We start from the raw sequence: 19,059 nt of genomic DNA, 5'->3' as shown, positions 1-19,059 counted from the left end.
TTCCATCACCATGGGGCATCTCTACCCCTCAGTGCTGGGCGTCCTCCATATTGCATGCAGAGCCTTCTTACCCTCCCACACCAGCTTCCCTCAGCCCAGAGGAGCACTACGTTCTTATCTGTGTTCAACTAACTGAAGTTTGACTCCTACTCCTGTGTTGAAAATATCCCTTTCATATATTACAGCTTTTTCCATTTCCTCCACAGCAAGCCATCATTATATTTACTGTTGTTTTGCCTTCTTGGGAAGTCTCCTAACCACTTCTCTCTCTTCCTCTTCCTCTCCTCCCTACTATCTTTAAAAATAAAAGAGGGGCCAGCCTGGGGGCATAATGGCTAAGTTTGTGTACTCTGCTTTGGCTGCCCAGGGTTTGCAGGTTTGGATCCCAGGCACGGACCTAGCACTGCTCATCAAGCCACACTGTGGCGGCGTCCCACATAAAATGGAGGAAGATTGGTACAGATGTTAGCTCAGGGCCAATCTCCCTCACACACACACAAAATGATAGAAAGAAATTTTAAAACACCAGCTTCAAATAGAGAGTGCTACACATGATCCCAAGTGGTGAGTGTCCTATTGGCTATTCTCTTGCATTTTACTTAGCAGTGTTCTAGAATAATGTGGCAGAGAAGAAGGGTGAAGAGATACAATGGCAACAACTGAGAAACTTTAGTGCAATTTTTTTATTGTAGACTTGCAACATGAGGCTTGTGTGTAAAAATGTATGCCTTTATGCCAACTTGTGTTTTCCAGAGGGACGAGAAAATGCCACCTAATTGCAATTAACCATTTAGGCTTAAAATCCCAGCTCTGAACTCCTATGCTGTTTCTCTGCCTCTCCTTGTTACAAAAAAGAACAATCTGAAAACTATAGACCAGATCTATAATTGTGAAGACGCTGTTAGATAAATATGCACTACTCTGCTCTGCTGCACTTGAAAAATTATAGAGATGCCAACAATTTAGTGGAGGGAGTAGTATTTATATCTCCAAAGCATGTGGGCGGCCCTGGAAAATATTAGTTGCCTAGACCTAACCATAGCTGTACTCAAACAAACACAAAGTTTCTTTAAAATAGAGTGACTTAAACTTTGTCTCACACATGCAGAAGCTAAGGAAGTGGCTCTTCAGGATGATTTTCAGCCTAAACTTTCAATAGCATGAAACCTCACTTCTTTCATACAAGAGCTTTGACGTGGAAGTCAGAAATGCGCACTCTGTCCTGCCTCAGTGGCTTTGGGCAAATCACTTCCCACTCTAAGAACAGATGTCAGCTCTCATTTGCATATGCAAAGCTAGGAGGTCAAGACGCCTCAAGTTAGTTTGTGTCTGTGCTTTTAGCTTCTTTCCTCTCATATACCATAGTCCTACCTTTATTTTCAGCAGAATATTGTCCCTATTTTACCTCCAATTTTTATAAGTTATAAAAACATTCTTTTTTATTTCCAATTCTAGGGTTTCAGTTTTTTGGAATAGAGATCAATGTCCCTGTTTTATAGTTCAGTGGTAACTGCTTAAGGCTCCTACTGAAACAGCTTTGAGAAATACCATAAACAGAACCCAGGAATAACAATAAAATGGTGAGAGAGGAGATGGTATCAAGAGTTTGTGGGTTCCTGTATGGACTTTAAGATTTTGTAGGTTTTTATGAGAAATTTTCCTTTCTGTTTATAATAAAATAGTTGGAATGTATTATTTTAATTATAAAACTACTGAACAAATAGTCTTTTTGGTTAAATAAAAATTGAATGGATCTAGTCACCTAGAGTTTTACAAAAAATTGTGCAGAAGCCATTTGGCCATTTGTGTATTTATTCAAAGTTTCTAGACTGTGTGTGCATATATATACATATCTCATTATGAAGATATCCAGAGAAGCCTCGCTCAAGGAGCTCAGAGTGAGGGGAAAAGAAGGTAGTTTGTGAACACGATATAAAAGGAGAACAGCACAGTGGTGATGGAGGTTGAGAGAAAGACGTGGTGTGAGGAGAGTAATAGGTTTTCACGTCAGTGTGAGAGGGCCTGGCACATGGTGGGTGCTAATAAATATCCAATGAGTGAATAAGTGAATGAAAGTGAGATACACAATCTGTCACCATCTCCATGTGAACTATCATAGGATCTTTAGTGTAATGGAAGCCATGAAGTGATGAGCCACCTCTACAAGTGGGTTTTACTTGGTGGACACCAAGAGGAAAGAAAGAGCCTAGGGGGACTGAGAAATCATCTAAACCATAACAAAGCATTGCTGTGGGGTCCATATATATAGAACAGTGGCTGTTTTGCTCACTTTGTGCCATAGATTGTTTGTGTCTCCCCAAAATTCATATGTTGACATCTAATCCCCAATGTGATGGTGTCTGGAGGTGGGGTGTTTGGGAGGTGATTCGGTCATACGAGTGGAGTCTTCATGAATGGGATTAGTGCCCCTATAAAAGAGACCCCTGAGAGTTCCCTCTCCCCCTTCTGCCATGGGACGTTATAGCTAGATGGCCGTTTATAAACCAGGAAGTGGGTTCTCAACATACACCAATCTGTTGTTACGCTGATCTTGGACTTCCCAGCCTCTAGAACTGTGAGAAACAGTTGTTTGTAAGCCCCTTAGTCTATGGTATTTTGTTATAGCAGCCCAAACAGACTAAGACACTTTGTTAAACTCATTGTGGTGTAAAGGAAAGAAGATGGACTTTAGCGCAAGAAGGACCTGGATTCAAGCTTGCATTCTGATATTTATGAGCTCTCTGTGCTTCAGGTTCTTCATTGGTAAATTGAGGGTATTACTCATCTGAAAGAGGTATTATGACAATTCTGTAATATGACTCTATCACTCTTATTAGATTTGTGATCCAGCTATAGTTTCATCATCTATAAAATGGGAATAAAAGTGGTAAGTACCTTAGAAAGATGATGTCCGATAGTATGTATAAAATGTCTAACCCTGCCTTGTGGGTAGTCAATGCTAGACAAATCTAGGCCAGCAGAAGTAATCTATACCTTTGTCAGATATAATGAACATTTATATAATTTTATACACATTTACACAGTAGTATTTCCACATTATTTATTTGGTATTAAAACTCCCTGTTAGATATGGACTCTTATTTCTCCATTGTGTGGATCAGGAAATCCAGCTCAGACAGCTGAACTAGTGCACTCAAAGATGCTTCTAGTGAGAGAAGAGGAATCAGGCTGAGGAAGATTCTACGGCCAGGAATCCCACAGTCTGCCTACGATACAATGGTGGGATTCATGTCTACCATGTGTTGTTATGTCATGGACAGAGCCAGAGTTTGAATCCTGATTCTGCCTTTCATTATCTGTGTATTTTTGGGAAAGTCATTTTAGTTTCTCTAAGCTTCAAATTTCTTATCTGGAGAAGAGTCATAGTATTATCTACTTTTTAAGGTTGTTGGGAAGGTCACAAAAATTAAATGAGAAAATGTATGTCAAGCACCTGTCACTTGGAAATTCATGAAATGACCACTGATTTTACACTTATTTCTTAGTTAGGGAAGCTCCAACTTTAGAGGTCTTCTAGTCTGGCATAGCTCCCCAGAGCATCACAGAAGGCTGTTCCTTAATAAATGTTAGGGGAAGAAAGATTGAAGCTGAATAAGCTTGGGAAGGGTGGGTGAGGCAAAACAGAATGAGGTTCTTTTCTGCAGGATTTATTCAATAGGCTCATGGATAATGTGACTCTTCCAGAGTGGGATTTGTAGTAGAATGTCTTCAGTTCACTTGGCCACAGAATTCTCTTTAGTGGACCATGTTATGTGATAATGTTCCACAGAGCACACACTGGGGCATGTTGATCTAATCAAGCATCTTTGCTAGATGAGGAAACTGGAGCCAAGTGTCAGCCAGAAGAGAAGTGGCAGAACCTGGACCAGGACCAGGCTGGCCTGACGTCCTGGGGACTCCTGAGTTGACACCCCTTGGTGTTGGCATGGCTCCCTTTCTCCCACTTCTCTAGTGTCTTTGCTTGTCCTAAGAGGGAGAAAGTATGGGATGGAGTCTCTTGATAGGACCCAGGAAGGAAGGGAACCATGGAGGAATCTAGCTAGAGAGCATATAAGACATACAAGAGGGAGATTCAGAACTGGATGCCAACACCAAAGTCAGCCGGCCAATGAATCCCAGTTGTGACATTTTCTTAAGACCCTTTTGTTAAGACCCTGAATCTATGAAAGGAAGATATTGAATTGTGCACTTGCAGCCGTAGTATCAAGCTAAAAAGACTGAGGAAAAGGCCCCTTGTTAATATTACCCACTGCAGCCCAGTCACATAGCCATTTGCAGCCTGTCCATATTTTACTGACATGAACAATTACATATCCTGTAATGGCAATGAAGCCATAAAATTTATGTCTTGTCATCTTTAACAAGATTAGACATAACCCTTCTCATAAATGTAATACCGAATGGAGATTTTTAAGAACATAAGTATAGTTAAGGATCCTTTAGTTTATCCCTCATAGTTAATTAAAATCCTCCCCAAGAATCAGCAGATGATAGATATAAGGACTTTGAACCTTTTAATCCATGGAAGGATGAACTAATGATTTTTTCCATACCTTGCTCAGCTTCAGCTGGGTGTGTGACTCACAGCATTTGTACCACAGGGATTTCAGGAGGGAGGCGAAGGGAGTGGCCCCTATTCCCGCAGCAATGCACACGCTCACGGGATAGTGAAACACGTCGGTCAGCGCGGCTCCGAATGGCCCGTCCACAGCCAGCCTGCAATGACAGAGGGCAGCCCGTGTGATGTTCAGAACACTCTTCTCTTGAAAACAAAGCCATCGGAAACCAGTGCTTTTTAGTGGATGTATTTGTGAGTGTGTGCGGGGAGGTTGGCTCTGTGCTCGAGAACGCCCTATTTGGAGAGCTCAGACTGAGCGTGAGGATACGCAGGCCTGTGTCTGGGAGACCCCCAGGCAATCCCACCCCAGTGTCATGCATGGAAGGACAGAGCCTGACTCCTCTGATTTGAGCTCACACCTCTTCCAGGTGGCATCCTCTTCTTACGGTTCTTAGAAGCTGGTTTTGGCTCCAAGTATCATGAAGCCTGGTAGAAAAGGCCTCTGCTTTCTTTCTTTCTTTTTTTGCCCAGCTGCCATCAAGGTGCTGTCCTTTTACTTTCATACTTCTCCCCTACTTTTGTTTGTTCAATCTCACATCTTAGTGTGTTTATACAATTTTAGTCCAACAGAAGCCATTTATTTGGAATACATAAAATTTTGAGATAATTTGTTAGTTATATGGAATTTCTAAGACTCGTTATTTTAGATTATGGAAACAAAATCTGCAATAATTATGCCAGTGGTGGCACTGATGTTTTGTCTTTGCCTAGCAAATTTTTCTTTGTAAGGATAAAGTATGTTCATTGAAGATGTAGACTTTACCATGGTCCTAAATGGATTGCCTTCTGGCTTCTGTGCCATCTCTCACGACCAGTTCTCCACACTGACTTTCCTTTCCTTTCCTAAAATACGTAGTACTCTCTTCTGCCACAGGGCCTTTGCACATGATAATCCAAGTAATCACTTGGGAAATTCTGCCCCAATTTCTCCCCTCTCCTCTTACTTGGTTAATAGTTACCCTTTCATTAGTTTTATCCCAATCATCATTTCCCTAGACTAGGTTAAATCCCGTCTTACATAATTTATAGCACCACGTACCCTTCTTCTGTTGTCCTCATCACAGTTGTAATTTTGCAGGTTTTTGGGGTGTATGTACATGATTTGATTTGTGTCTATCTTGATCACTAGACTACCAGCTCTATGGAGGGAGGAACAATGTGTGTTTTTGCTCACCACTGCATCCTAGCACCTCTCTGGCATGGAGGTGTTCAATAACAATTTGTTGAATAAATCATAAAGGGAAGGTTTAAAACATTTCAGCCAGCAGAATGTGTTAAATAAGCTCAACTATTCCAAAAGCACACATTTACATATGAACAAAGATATGCTAATTAAAAGTCTTCTAAGTTATTCATAATCATTCCCTAAGGGGTGTCTGTTGAAGGCACCCAAGGTTGGCCCATTTGGGCTTCCTATGTGTTCATGAAAGTTCAATTGGGTTTATTCTAAAATAATCTATATGCCAGACCTCCGAATAATTGAAATGAACTCTCCTCAAGTTAATCTTAATTAATAAGGCTTTATTACATATTGATATATGGAAATGGAAGAATAAAAATAAAAGATTGTTAACCAGAAAGGGTGAGCATCTCAGCCCATCGTAGATTATTTTATAAATAATTAGGCAAGGGGAATCAAGACAGAAAAAAATGAAACTGCCCATGGATTAAAATGTCTTATTGTTAATTGTTTTTATAATCAGTCATATTTGGGATTTACTCGACACTGATTTGAAAAGATAACAATTAAACTGAAAGAAGAATTATATCATATAATCCACAGAAATACTTAATAAACAAATTTTTACATAATTAGGATTGAGAATCTAAGCTGGAAGCGGCAGGAAAAAATATTTAGGCCAACTGCCCAGGTCCCTGATGGCTGATGGTTAAATCGCAGGGCGCCTTGTTGCATTTGGGGGCAGTTCTAAGCATTAGACCCTTTTTCTCATGTTTGCCTGAAATCTATCCTCTGACAGCTCACCCCTCTTGCCTTCCTGAGAAACACACACCAGGTCTTGCCCCTCTCCTGCGCCTCAGGCCTTTCAATAGTTGCTCAGAGCTATCATGACAGCTCAACTGTTTTTTTGGGCCAAAATTTCTTCATTTCTCAAGACGTCTCACAATCCTGAATTGGCTTCCTTTGCACAAATTCTTGATTCTCTGGTTCACTCAGCTCCTTCCTCTTTGATGTGGATACAAAGTTTAATAATGCAGCTGAGAAAACAATCCGCCTTTCCAGCGTCCACATCGTGATATTCCTTGTTGCTTAGCGTCAGCAGCGCCCCCCACCCACCTCACCCACCGCCAGTCTTGTCTCTCCCAACCCACATCTTTATTCATCTACACTGTCCTCTCTGTCTGATCATCACTTTCATTGTCATCTCTGTGGTAGCTGACTTTTCTTATTTTGCTAATAGTAATAGCTAACTTTCTTTATCATGCGTTATGCTAAGGGCTTTACAAGGACTGTCACGTTTGATCCTAAACAAAGCCTTAGGTACAATGATTATCAATCATCTTCATTTTACAGCTGAGGAAACTGAGGCACGGTGTTACGTACATTCTCCAGGATCGCACACGAAGTTGGACTTTGAACCCAGGCTGTCTGATGCTGGAGCCCCTGCCCATGGGCAGCCCCGTTAAGTAGCTGAAAATTCACTAGTTTCAACTCTGAGAAATTCCTCCAACTTACTTCAAAAGGGAGAGTCTTTTAAGAGCTACATTCTCTCCCTTTGTCCTGGGCTCCGAGGAAGAAGTTTCCCTCTCTTTGTCTAGGTTTGCATCTCTTCTTGGGCTCCTCCATCACTGCTTGCCTCACAGATTCCTGGGGCTGACTTAAATCCTTTCTGGGTCCAAGGCAGCGAAAAAAATATGGTGCTCTCCCTAACATGTTTGATTTATTCCAAAATTAAAAGAGAGGTAAAATCATCCAGGGAACTCCAATAAAATTCTGCTTCTTGATATGTTGAAGATTTAAACAAATTCTAGGTTTTCTGGGGTTTTACTACTCATACGTCGCCAACACGTACATAGAGGCAGAGATCAAATGAATTTAATAAATGAAGGGAAGCTGCACTATTTACAACTCATTTTTATTCATTCAATAAATATTTATTGAGTGCCAACTAAGAGTTAGGGTCAGTTCTAGGCATTGGGGACAACAAAGTGAACCAAACAAAGTGCCTCTTCTCCTGGAACTTCCAATCAGTGTGAGGCGATAGGTGGTAAATGAGTAAACGAGCTGATATTGAGCGTGTCCAGTTGTGCTAAGTACTATGGAGAAGACCAAAGTACAGCATGGGGCCTGGTGAAGGCCGAGTGTCAGCTGGGGGCTGCTGTTTCTCTGAGGCCGGAAGGAAAGGCCTCAGTAGAAGGAGATGTTTGAGCAGAGAAGGGAGGAAGTGAGGGAGCAGCCAAGGAGAGATCTGGGGGAGAGTGTTCCAGAGGAGGGAACAGCAAAGGCACCTCGGAAAGCATGTTTGGTGGGGAAGAAAACCAGAAAGGCTGGAAGAATGGCTGAGTGCAACCAGGGAGCAGGAGGTGGAGCAGAGGAGCCTCGGCGGACCAGATCATTTCAGGCCTTGAGCTGACAGTGTGCTCCACAGACGGAAAGCATATGGACTACTGAGAAACACATACGGAGTTCCTGTGGAGGGTGGGCGGAAATATTAGCTGGTTTGTGAAGAGAAGGGTTGGTTGATAGACTGGATGTCTAAATACACCCAGAGCAGAGACCAGGCTAGCAAAGAGGATAAAGGTATCCATCTTGGCAATGCCCAGGGGAGGGCAGGGACCTGTGTGTACAGGGCTGTATCAACTTTCATTCCTGATTTTAAGCATTGGCATTGCATTCTGAACCTTAAAAATTCTGTTATGTTGCTTGCTTTCCATGATAAAAAAGAGAATGACTTAGTGGAATAGTCAGGTGTTGTCGTCTGTCTTGGAGCTCTGCTCTGATGTTTGATGATGTCAGATGATGTTTCTACTTGGTTTGTTATCACACCTCTCTTTCATTCCAATGTTTGAAATGAAGGCATATGACTCTTCCTACCCATTGAACACAGCCAAGCTCAGTGTTACATAGTTACAGCTCAGTATCCCATGGGAAGGGGGAAGGAGGGACAATAAGCTGATTAGAATCTGTGCCTTTCATCTATTCTGTCGGCTAGTTTTCCACCTTTAAATATTTGTTAAAATAAATGAAATAAAGCATCCTTATTGGGTCCACGTATTCACTCTTCCCTTCACTAAATATTTACTCTGTATTCACTATGTGTCAGACACTGTTCTAGGCACCAGATGTACCAAGGAGACAATGGCCTGCCCTCAGGAAGTTCCACTCTAAGTGTGTCCTCATGGTGTTCCCCACCCAATTTCTTATGTCAGTGGCCACCGCTTGGGAGTTCCTGATACCCTCCAAGGATGGCAGAGAAAGACGCTCTTGATGCTTCCTTTGAAATATCAAATACTTTCAAAAGTTTTTCTCAACATTTTCTTTGTGTGTCCCTGTTTTTGTGGGGCCCTAAACATGGGCCTGTGTGCTGCTTGGGTAATCCTGCAGTCAGAGTGGGCCTCGACTTTAAGCCACTGTTGACTAAAAGGAGCCAAGGAGAGGTAATTGACGCTGGGATTTCTGTTATGTGCCCAGGCTTTTCTGAATCCGATGCTGTTGTGGGTTGAGTTGTGTCCCCAGTTGGTAGGTTGAAGTCCTCTCCCTCAGTATCTTATTTGGAAATAGGGTTATTGCAGATGTAATTAATCAAGTTAAAATGAGGTCATACAGGAGGAGGGTGGGCCCTTAATCCAATGTGACCAGCATCTTTTTAAGAAGAGGCCACAGAAACACAGAAACACCAACACAAGAAGGGGGAACACCATATGACAACAGAGGTGGAGATTGAACTGCTGCAGCTGCAAGCCAAGGAATGCCAAACATCCCTGGAAAACCACCGAAGGCTGGGAAGAGGCAAGGAAGGAATCTTCCCCACAGGTTTCGGAGGGAGCAGGGCCCTGCTGATACCTAGATTTTGGACCTGTAGTCTCCAGAACTGTGACAGAATAACTTTCTGCTGGTTAAAGCCACCCAGTTTATGGTATTTTGTATGACAACCCTAGGAAATCAATCCAGATGGCATCAGTAGATCCTCAGATCCACCCTTTGCACATCTCCCTTGCAACAAAATTAAATAATTTTCTTGCATGTCCATGTTGATTCTGTTAGAAGTCCTAGAGAATGGAGGCAATGTTTTACATCTCTGTATTTTGGTACACAGTGCAGCTTAATTAATACTTGTTGCATACACACACGTGGGACTGATGGAATGAATGACACCACTAACTTTCTTGACTCTCAGATCGTTTTGTCATTTTATGAGCCTCAATCTGTAACTGTTTGGCCCTGTCTCCAGTATATGGGGGCTGCCAGATTAATTCTGACTCTCAAGTATCCTTCTTATGAAGACCAAACTTCATTAAATTTACAAATATAATTTAAAGACATCGGACTGTGACCGCCAAAATTCATAGGGCTGTCTTACTCATCGCGGGCTACACATAATTAGCCAAGTGATGTTTTGGAGTTGGGATAACAAAATGCTCCTTCTCCCTGTATCGTCGCCTGCCTTTACCGAACATTTGTTTTTGAAAGAAACGTACTTGCTTCTACTGGAAATCTACTAAATTATACTTTTGATATAGATTCTTGAATTTAAAAAATGGACTCAAACTTACCATCTAGAATAAAGAGAGTGTTGAATTTGGTAACACATTCTTACACTGAAACAGTTTACTTTTATAATATTCTAAATTATACATAAAAAAGAAATGGGATCCAACCTTGGCGGTCTCCAGGGCTCCTTGAGGGCCTGTCCCTCAGCCCCAAAGGCCTTACATAAAGCTTCCGTCCAGTCTCCTGCTGCCCGGATGTGCACACTGAAGAAGTCGTCCTGGGGAGCAGAGGTAAGGGTGAAGGGGTGCCATTCCAGCGAGGATATGGACGGGCACTGTATCAAGACGTACTGTCCTGGCGCCATTTTAAAGTTACGCTTTTTCATGTGAAGTTCTAGGACTCCAGAAGGATGGCTGACCACCTAAATCAGAGCAAGAGAATTGTTGGTCTCATTGCTCAGGTGAAATAATTGAAAATAGCCTTCATTCCATCAAAGCTTTTTAAATTTTTAAATCAGCTTTGTTGCAGTGTAATTCACATATACCACTTGCTATGAGCGTTCAAGGATTTTTGCCATCACTTTTATGTCTGGGTTGGCAACTCCAGCAAGGACAAAGTTCACCTCCTTCACAGTGTTATGTCTGAAATTTGGGTGGCTGCACCCAGGTGCAATGTGGCATCCAGCATGTGACTTTGTGTCTCAAATGGCCAAGCTTTGCTTAGCACAGTTAACCAGACCCAAGAAAACATAAGCTAGCATGTCATCCATAGCACTTAATTATGCTTAAAGTTATTAAAATAGTCACATAGTTATCTCCACATTTTAAAAATCGAGGTCCAGTTTGTTACTGCTTTCAGTGATCTGCATCTTTTCTCAATCCCTTGTGAATTAACCGTGGAATTTCTTCATTCTAAGCATAAAACAATTTTCAAACTCGCTCTGAAATGTTTTGTTTGTTTGATTTGGTTTTAGTCCAGCCTCCAGTCTGGGCTCTGAATTTTAGACATAGGAAGCATCATGCAAAGGCTCTTAGCACTTTTATATACTTTATAAACTAATTTAGTTTTTATAAACTAAATTCATACAACTTTATAAATTGCTGCTTATTGGAGAGAAAGAACTAATTTCCCTTCTTAGATTTCCTCCTTGTTTTCTGAAAAATCTTTCCAGGCCCCCACACTTTCTTCTGTAGCATGAGGCATAAGGGAACAAAATCTAGCATTCCAATTCTGTGACAGTATTTTTCCATTCAGAAGAGAATTTCACAGCATTTTAATCATTAGTCCTATTTCTCCCCTCCCCACTGATATTTATTCTGATTCTGTTGTTAAATTGTCTCCCTAGAAACAGCTTTAGCAGATTTCTAGAAGTTTGACTGTCTGCCTTTTGATACAGCCTGATCTCCTTTGGTGCTTAACTTAAAAACAGCAACATGGAAACCACTTAAGACAGAAATATGAAGCAATTTCTCTGCATCTATTTTCATGATGACAGTGAAAGAGATATAGTATTCTGTTGATATTGTATTAGCAAAGCAGGATGGGTTTGGTTAGCAAAGAATTTCTTCCTAGACATTTATAAAACTAAGGGGAGAGTACTTGGTAGCTTTTCCGTCTCCTAGACATATATTCTCGGTCCGTATGCTCCTATCTTCCTCCAGTACGAGGTAAAAATTGGAGAGCTGTGAGGAGGGATGGCAAGACTAGAACACGCTAGCACGGAGCACTCATTCACTAGGGTAGACCTCCTTAGACACCGTTCCTCTCCATTTTGAAGGCCCCAGCGCCTCCTCTCGCTCGAACCTGAGTGACTGTTCTCCTATTTTCTGCTCAGAAGTTCCAGACATGAGTGTATGCTTGAAAATGTATGGATATCCTTGGTGTGTTTGCAAAATCCATCTCTTTATGTGGCAAAGGAAGTGATCATACTATAAGTTACTATGACCCCTGTCTTTTTCCCCCTAGAGAGAAATCGAAATAAAGAGAAATACAGATGATTCCAGTGCTGTACTGTAACCTTTATTAGAATTCTGTGTACTGGTCTGGAACCCTGATTGCTGTCTTCAGTAAAGTTAGTCACGCTAAAAGATGTGCAGGGTACAAATAATTATTAGAACAGAAGACGACCCTCTAAATTATAGACAGTTCTGCAATAAAAATGGCAAATTAAAAACTTGGGCTAATAAAAATTTTTCATCTACACTTAGACTTTTACTCAGACATAAAGCTACATGCATACCTTGGTAATGACAACTTCTTGTTGGAATCGCCAGAACCTAATTATTCTTTCACATGCATACAAGACCACAGGGCCTAAAACCCATTTCCAAGCCTGCAGAGAGCAGCAGAGAGAGAGGAAAAGGAAATGAAAATAGAATCCAAATATTTTCAATTTGAACCAAATCAATACATAACATCATGTGGTCTGGACATTTTCCTTTCGCTTTGGGTCAGTTATCAACAACAAAGATGTCTCCTTGTATTAAATACTATAACATTCAATTATTCCTTGAAGTCTACAAGCTTATTTAAGAGATTAAACTCTTCTGTATTGGTTTTTATGCTTACTTGATCAATGATGCCTTTATGTAATTAGAAATAATTGAATTTGCAAAGAAGTAAGAAAGCAGATTGATGTTTATGTTACATATGATAGGGTCATAAATGCTCCCAAACTCAGCCAAAGTTAAAGGCTTACTAAGTCTTTTCATTACTGAGCCAACAGAGGACATGGGAAATTAAATAAAAACATTTCGAATGGTAATTTTTTGGGCCAAAAATGCATCACAACTTGAGGGTCGGCCTGAAGAAACACACACACCCACACCCTCACACATACACATATGTGCTCACACAACACACACACACAGCCAATTGTGATCTGGAATAAAACATAAAGTTGGTTTCTCAGCATTTTAAATCTAGGTTTTTAGAATCAAAACAAAAGCCTCAACAATTGTCTGGAGAATTGTGACAGTGAACATTTCCTTTTTATTTTTGGCGAGGAAGACTGGCCCAGAGCTAATATCTGTTGCCAATCTTCCTCTTTTTTTTGCTTGAGGGAGATTGTTGCTAAGCTAATATCTATGGCAATCTTCCTTTGTTTTTGTATGTGGGATGCTGCCACAACATGGCTTGATGAGTGGTGTGTAGGTTCATGCCCAGGATCGGAACCAACGAACCCTGGGCTGCTGGAGCCGAGTGCACGAACTTAAACACTACACCACTGGGCCAGCCCCAGGATTGCCATTCTTGATAAGCCACATCCTATGTTAACATTTTGTGAGTATAATGTACATTATCAATGATCAGTTTACCAGCAGGCTATTCTTGTACCAAGGGTTGGGTACAACTTAAGATGTCTTCTTCCCCTAAAATGGAAAGAATGGGAACTTTAAAATTTGGAAGACTTACACTAGGTCTGATACCTAACAACCCTACGAGGCGTATGGTATTCTCTTTATTTTATAGAAGAGGAAACTGAGGCTCAGCAAGATCTCACAAATTGCCCAGGGTCACAAAGCCAAGGAGATGCACAGTAAAGACGTGAACCCAGATGGGCCTGAGCACCCGGCCAGTGCTCTTCCCGGGACTCCAGTGCCACCCTAGAGCGTTTACCATGCAATCATTCTTCTTTCTGTCCAATGCTGACATGGGTACTGACACTTGTTTTACAAAACATTAGAGACTCGTGAATTCATTGAATTTGAGGATGTTGAGGGTTCTTGGAAATATAGTCTAATTTTGCATTTAAACAAAAACAAACAAATGAGCAAAAAAGAAATAAAGTAGAAAACACAGAATGTTCTGGGAATGAATATGAGTTGCCTGGGAGACAACAGAGCTATATCACAGGGAGCTAAGACTAGAGCTCAGGCATTTTCCTAATTTCCCTAAATTCCCTCCTTAGTATGCTAATTCCACCATGACCTCACTCCTTGTATACCATCGTAGGAGCAAGAAGGGGGTCTCATTCTTTTGAACTCGGACATTCAGAAAATCCTCACCAATTGCCTCCCCATCTTGGTCGCTCATCACTCCGTTCCCCATCACCTTGCTCCGTCTTTCCCATGGACAGGTCACAGGCCCTTCAGCATTATTTTTCCTTCTGTTATCGTTCTTGTTTTTTTCTGTTTCTCTTTTGTTTATTTCTGGGTCTGTTTGCATTGCACGTCTTCCCGCCTACATCAACCCTCTCTGCTTTTTCCTCTTGTTTACCTGATAAGGGCTTGATTTATTCAGGCAACACAAAGCCATTTGACCCATTTATTCATTTCTGCCTCAGTGGGGTTCAGCAACGTGTTCAGAATAGCAGAGAGAATAAAACCTTTTGTCCACCTATGCTGTGGGTGTGGCAGTGATGACGAGCAAGGTAAAAGACAGGACGGAGTAGACATGAAGGATGGGGTTGGACAAGGGAGTGAATCCTTGGGTGACTAATGCGTGAATGGACCAGAAAGTGTTTTGAGACTTGGTTTGGTTATTTACAGAAATGATAGCAAGAATGCAATTTTTCCTATAGGAGCTTAGAGAGAGATTTGCAAAAACACTCACATAGCCTGTACATATTTCCACAAATAATCTTCCCTGCCCATGTTAGAAAGGTTTAAACATCACACACTTCAAATCAGTCATGGTCTCTGATTTTTCCATGTTGATAAAATGGAAAGGATTATTTTTCTTTATACAGTTAGTCGGGAAAGAGAACGTAAGCTAGTCATCCTTGACGCTATCTCTCCTCTAGTTTGTAAATTGCTCTAGGAGGAGAAAGCCCAGTTTGGTTACATTGGTACTCTTGGAGCCCCTGGAAACTAGGGAATGAGGGAGAGCTATGTGCAAACGTGAATATTAGAAGATTATCCTAACAGTGACCACCAGGACAGACAAGAGTGAGTAAGGACGAGAAGGAAGCCATGCCCCAGAGCAGTAGGGGCATATGGTGAGGTAGAATCTGGACTGAGTCTCAGAAGACCTGGCTTCTTGCAGTTACCATCCCTCACCCTATGCCTAAGGCAAATCTTGGGCCTTTTTATGTTCAGATTTCCTGTTTTGCAAAATGGGAGAGTTGGGGGAAATTATTATTTAGGTTCTCTACAAGCTCTTAAATGTTTTAGCTTTATTCACAGAGATAAATATAGTGTTGAGGGTATGTACTTGTAGATAGCAGCAGAGGATTGACAAAATGAGGGGTGAGAGAAGGCCAGAGGTTCAGAATGAATGTCGAAGAGTGTAGAGAAGAAAGTTTATGGCCACAGTGTTAGGAGCCCTGGTTCTTTGATGTGGCTTTACTGAGAAAGCCTTTGTGACCTTTGCCTTTGTGACCATAGGTAGGAAATTAAAAATCCTTGGGCCTCAATCTCTCCATCTATTAAGTAAAGGGGTAGAACTACTTATTATCTAAGTTTCCTTAATGCTCTTTAACGCTAAGTTCCTTTAAAAGACTCTGTGGCATCTGAGCTTTATTTTTTCTTCTCCCAAATGCTCAAAAAGCCATGGTACAGTGAGTGTTTTATGATAGAAATAAAACCATGTTGATTTAAAAGCTACAGTAATGAAACTTGTTTCCTCCACTTTCACTCCTGGCTTTTCATTCCTACCAGAAAATAAGAACATGCTGGCTTTGATTTTATTTTATGTGTGTTTACGAACGGCCTCTTTTTCTAGACAATAAGGTTTCCAGGGGCAGGAACCACGTCTCTGAATCCTGCCTCTAGTGCAACGTCAAGTACATAATAGGCACTTGGGAAAATTTGCTGGATTGACTCTACTTCAGTTAAAGCTTTTCCCTATACCATTGACATCATTCCCTAGTAATTAAAAAAGTGTCAGCCTTGTTATTATTATTTATGTTGTAGTTAAATGAAATAAGGTGCTTCTTTGGCTAAGGAAGACAAGGCCTATTTTGAGGATGGGTTGCATGAGCAATTCTAGAATCTGGAGTTGTATATGTGTCTGTGAGTTTGGGGTAGAAAGGGGGAGTCAGATGTGGAGGAGAAGAGGACCACAAGGTATAATTCGTTCGGTTTCTATGAGGTGATGTAGAAAGCATTCTCAGTCCCAGTTTGGGGGTAGTGCACCACTGAATTGGTGAATTGATAAATAATCTAGTGATAAAAGCGCCATGAAAATGCACCGAGTTAAGAGAGCAAAGGGGAAAGCCTTGCCAAGCCTGGGTAGGTGTGGGGCAGGGAAGAGCAGGACATCTCCTTGTCCTTGGGATGCCTTTTGGATTCAGTGTCTATAAGACATCAGACAGAATATTGTAGAGTTCAGCCAAGCGGTAATTGCACAGCCCACACACGCTTTGAATCAGGATCCATTAAAAATAATGGGAAAGAGTGACAACATGAGTTTGGGTATGCAAGGAGGTGTAGCAGGGGAGAGTTAGTAGAGAGATGGGTCAGTTACCCCTTTTAATGATAATTAATGTCAGCATACGCTGCTGGGAGCAGGCTCTGGTCTGTATTCATGAGGTGTGGGAGGGTATTGATTTTTTTATGGAGACGCTGTCGCTGAAAATTCGAGAGAGGCATTCATGTTCCTCATTAATATGCAGGCTGGGTAGTGGCTACCGATAGTTGAGTTTAAGACAGAGACAATCTATACTGGCCATTAAAAGAACCACAGTCTAATGGGCACATCTATTCCAGTTCTCTCAGTTTTAAACCTTCCTTCTAGCAGTTTTCACCCTTAAAACCCAGCGCTTAATTTAATATATTTGAGGATTTTAGAAAAAGTCAAGCATTATATTCCTCATATGTTGACGGTTTAATTTCCTAAATCCCCACTATTTGTATACTATTATTCCATTTTTTTATGATATATATATTTTTGGCACTCCCTTCCTTCTAGTTTTAATCTGCTGGCTTCATTTATTTTCTTTCATGCATCACCCAGCTGTCCCAAGGCTTGCCTTGTTCTAAGATACCTCAAGAGACCAAATTGGATTATTATTTCTATTTACCTATGCCACCAGCTATAATGATTAAGGCATACCCAGGAAACATAACTCTTGAGATCTTATAGACATTATCATGGATTCTCATTAAGTCCCTTTTTGGCTAACATTGTCATTATTTCAGTTATGGGAGCTTAATTAGAACAGGAAGTAAATCCATTTAAATCCTCCAATTTTTTCCATCCCAGAAGCTGTAGACAGAAAGAAGGCAAGCTTAGAAAGAGGGCATGATTCTCATCTGGTTGCTGCTGAATGTTTGAGAAGTGATGCTATTAATTCTAAGAATGGAGAAGGCAGTTAGGCAGGGGATAGGGAGCTGAGCTTTCTAAGACTGGAGGGGTGAGGCCAAGGCTTTTCTAACTCCTCCAGAGACATTATTGTGCTTGATGTGCTACGAATTCCCGCAGTATCAGACATCCACATTCCGATGTAAGAAGAGGAACGCATTTCAAAATGGACGGAGGGCTTTTGGCAGTAAACCTCTCTTAAAATTACTCATAACTAGATTTCTCCATTAGCACACTTAATAAAGAGTTGGCTCTGTCTCGTGGTGACAGGGGCTGTTCTTTTTCTGAAGCATATAAAAGCTCGAGCTATTTTAACTGTGGCGACAGCTATTTTTAAAAGCCCCTGGGTTCATTCTTACCGAAGGCTCCTTGCCTGAGAATTGAGGCACTGGGCACCGGGTCGCTGGCCGCCATTCCGCATGGCGGTCTCTACAGAAGGTAGCGTTGTGCAGCAAGACACTCTCTGGAGTTTGGCCTCTAACAATCCGACTTGCCATGTAAAAAACAAAACAAAGGAAAACCCCCCAAATTTTAAATTGATTTTGTAGGCCTTGTGATACCACCAATTTATATTCTACTCTGGGCTCCGGAATAACACTGCCACTGTCTTGAAACTTGAGCTGTCATTCATTTCCCTCAACATCTTTAAAAAGAGGAATTTAAGAAGCTTCGAGTAACTTTGAAGATCCCAGAAAAGAAGAGCCCCTCTGTGGTATCCTGTGTTAGATTGAAAGTGTCTATATTAGAGAATTCATAATGAAGGGAAATTGTCTGAGCACATCCTTTTGTAGATTGTTGAATTTAATTAGGTTATATCTCGTCCTGATTGCTCATTCCAGCTAATTGGCCAACTTTATACTATTGGGGTCTTTTGCTGATTTATTTAACTTCTACCCTTCTTGGTTTGTTTCTGAGTACCTAGAAGTTTTCAAGTGAAAAGTCAGAAGAAGTGCTTTGAATAATGGTATTTTTTCCCCCAGGGATCACTAGCAGGCTTAGTGTTTGACAAGGTCAAAATAGGTCAGTATAAAGTGTGTCCTCAGGACTATGCTGATGAATTTGAGAGCAAAAAAGGAAGTTGGCCCTCGTGAGTGGAGCACTGGATCAAGAGTCCTATAATCCTGCTGTAGCATAGTTGCCACAATGCAGTACAAACTGACCTTGGACAATTTGCTTTGGGACAGGCTCCTTGGGTTACCCATTGGTGCACGAGCTGTGAAGCATAAGACACTGAGGTCACGTCATCTAGGATTTTCTCAATTCCTACATGTTTCTGAATAAAATAAATTGATTTATTCTGGAGGAACGCGGTACCCCTAGACTGAGAATCTTTAGCAGCACACAGGCTCAGGTCCTGGGTAGCCTGTGGAGGGACATGGCCCCTTTCGCATCATAGGCATGGGAGGAGGGAGCAGCAATGCCCTTGAAACAGCCTGGAGAACTGACATCTTGGCCTTTGTCCCAGCCTGTTTTATGGAAGTCATCCAAACTTGATAACATCCCT

The 19,059-nt window shown here is 41.4% G+C and overlaps 1 protein-coding gene across 1 annotated transcript in view; it reads right to left on the bottom strand.

Moving 5' to 3' along the window:
- NOX3 (NADPH oxidase 3) overlaps window positions 1–19,059 on the bottom strand; it is a 57,373-nt gene that overhangs the window by 22,354 nt on the left and 15,960 nt on the right. Inside the window, exons 7-10 of the mRNA XM_001493342.3 lie at window positions 17,915–18,044; window positions 12,550–12,642; window positions 10,478–10,731; window positions 4,575–4,737 (exon numbers count right to left, since the gene is read on the bottom strand). Of these exons, the coding sequence (XP_001493392.3) occupies window positions 4,575–4,737; window positions 10,478–10,731; window positions 12,550–12,642; window positions 17,915–18,044 (640 nt within the window). The remainder of the gene's footprint in view (window positions 1–4,574; window positions 4,738–10,477; window positions 10,732–12,549; window positions 12,643–17,914; window positions 18,045–19,059) is intronic.

Source organism: Equus caballus, chromosome 31 (genome assembly GCF_041296265.1).
Source record: "Equus caballus isolate H_3958 breed thoroughbred chromosome 31, TB-T2T, whole genome shotgun sequence".
Taxonomy (NCBI): Eukaryota; Metazoa; Chordata; class Mammalia; order Perissodactyla; family Equidae; genus Equus; species Equus caballus.
This window is presented reverse-complemented; position numbering and strand designations above follow the sequence as displayed.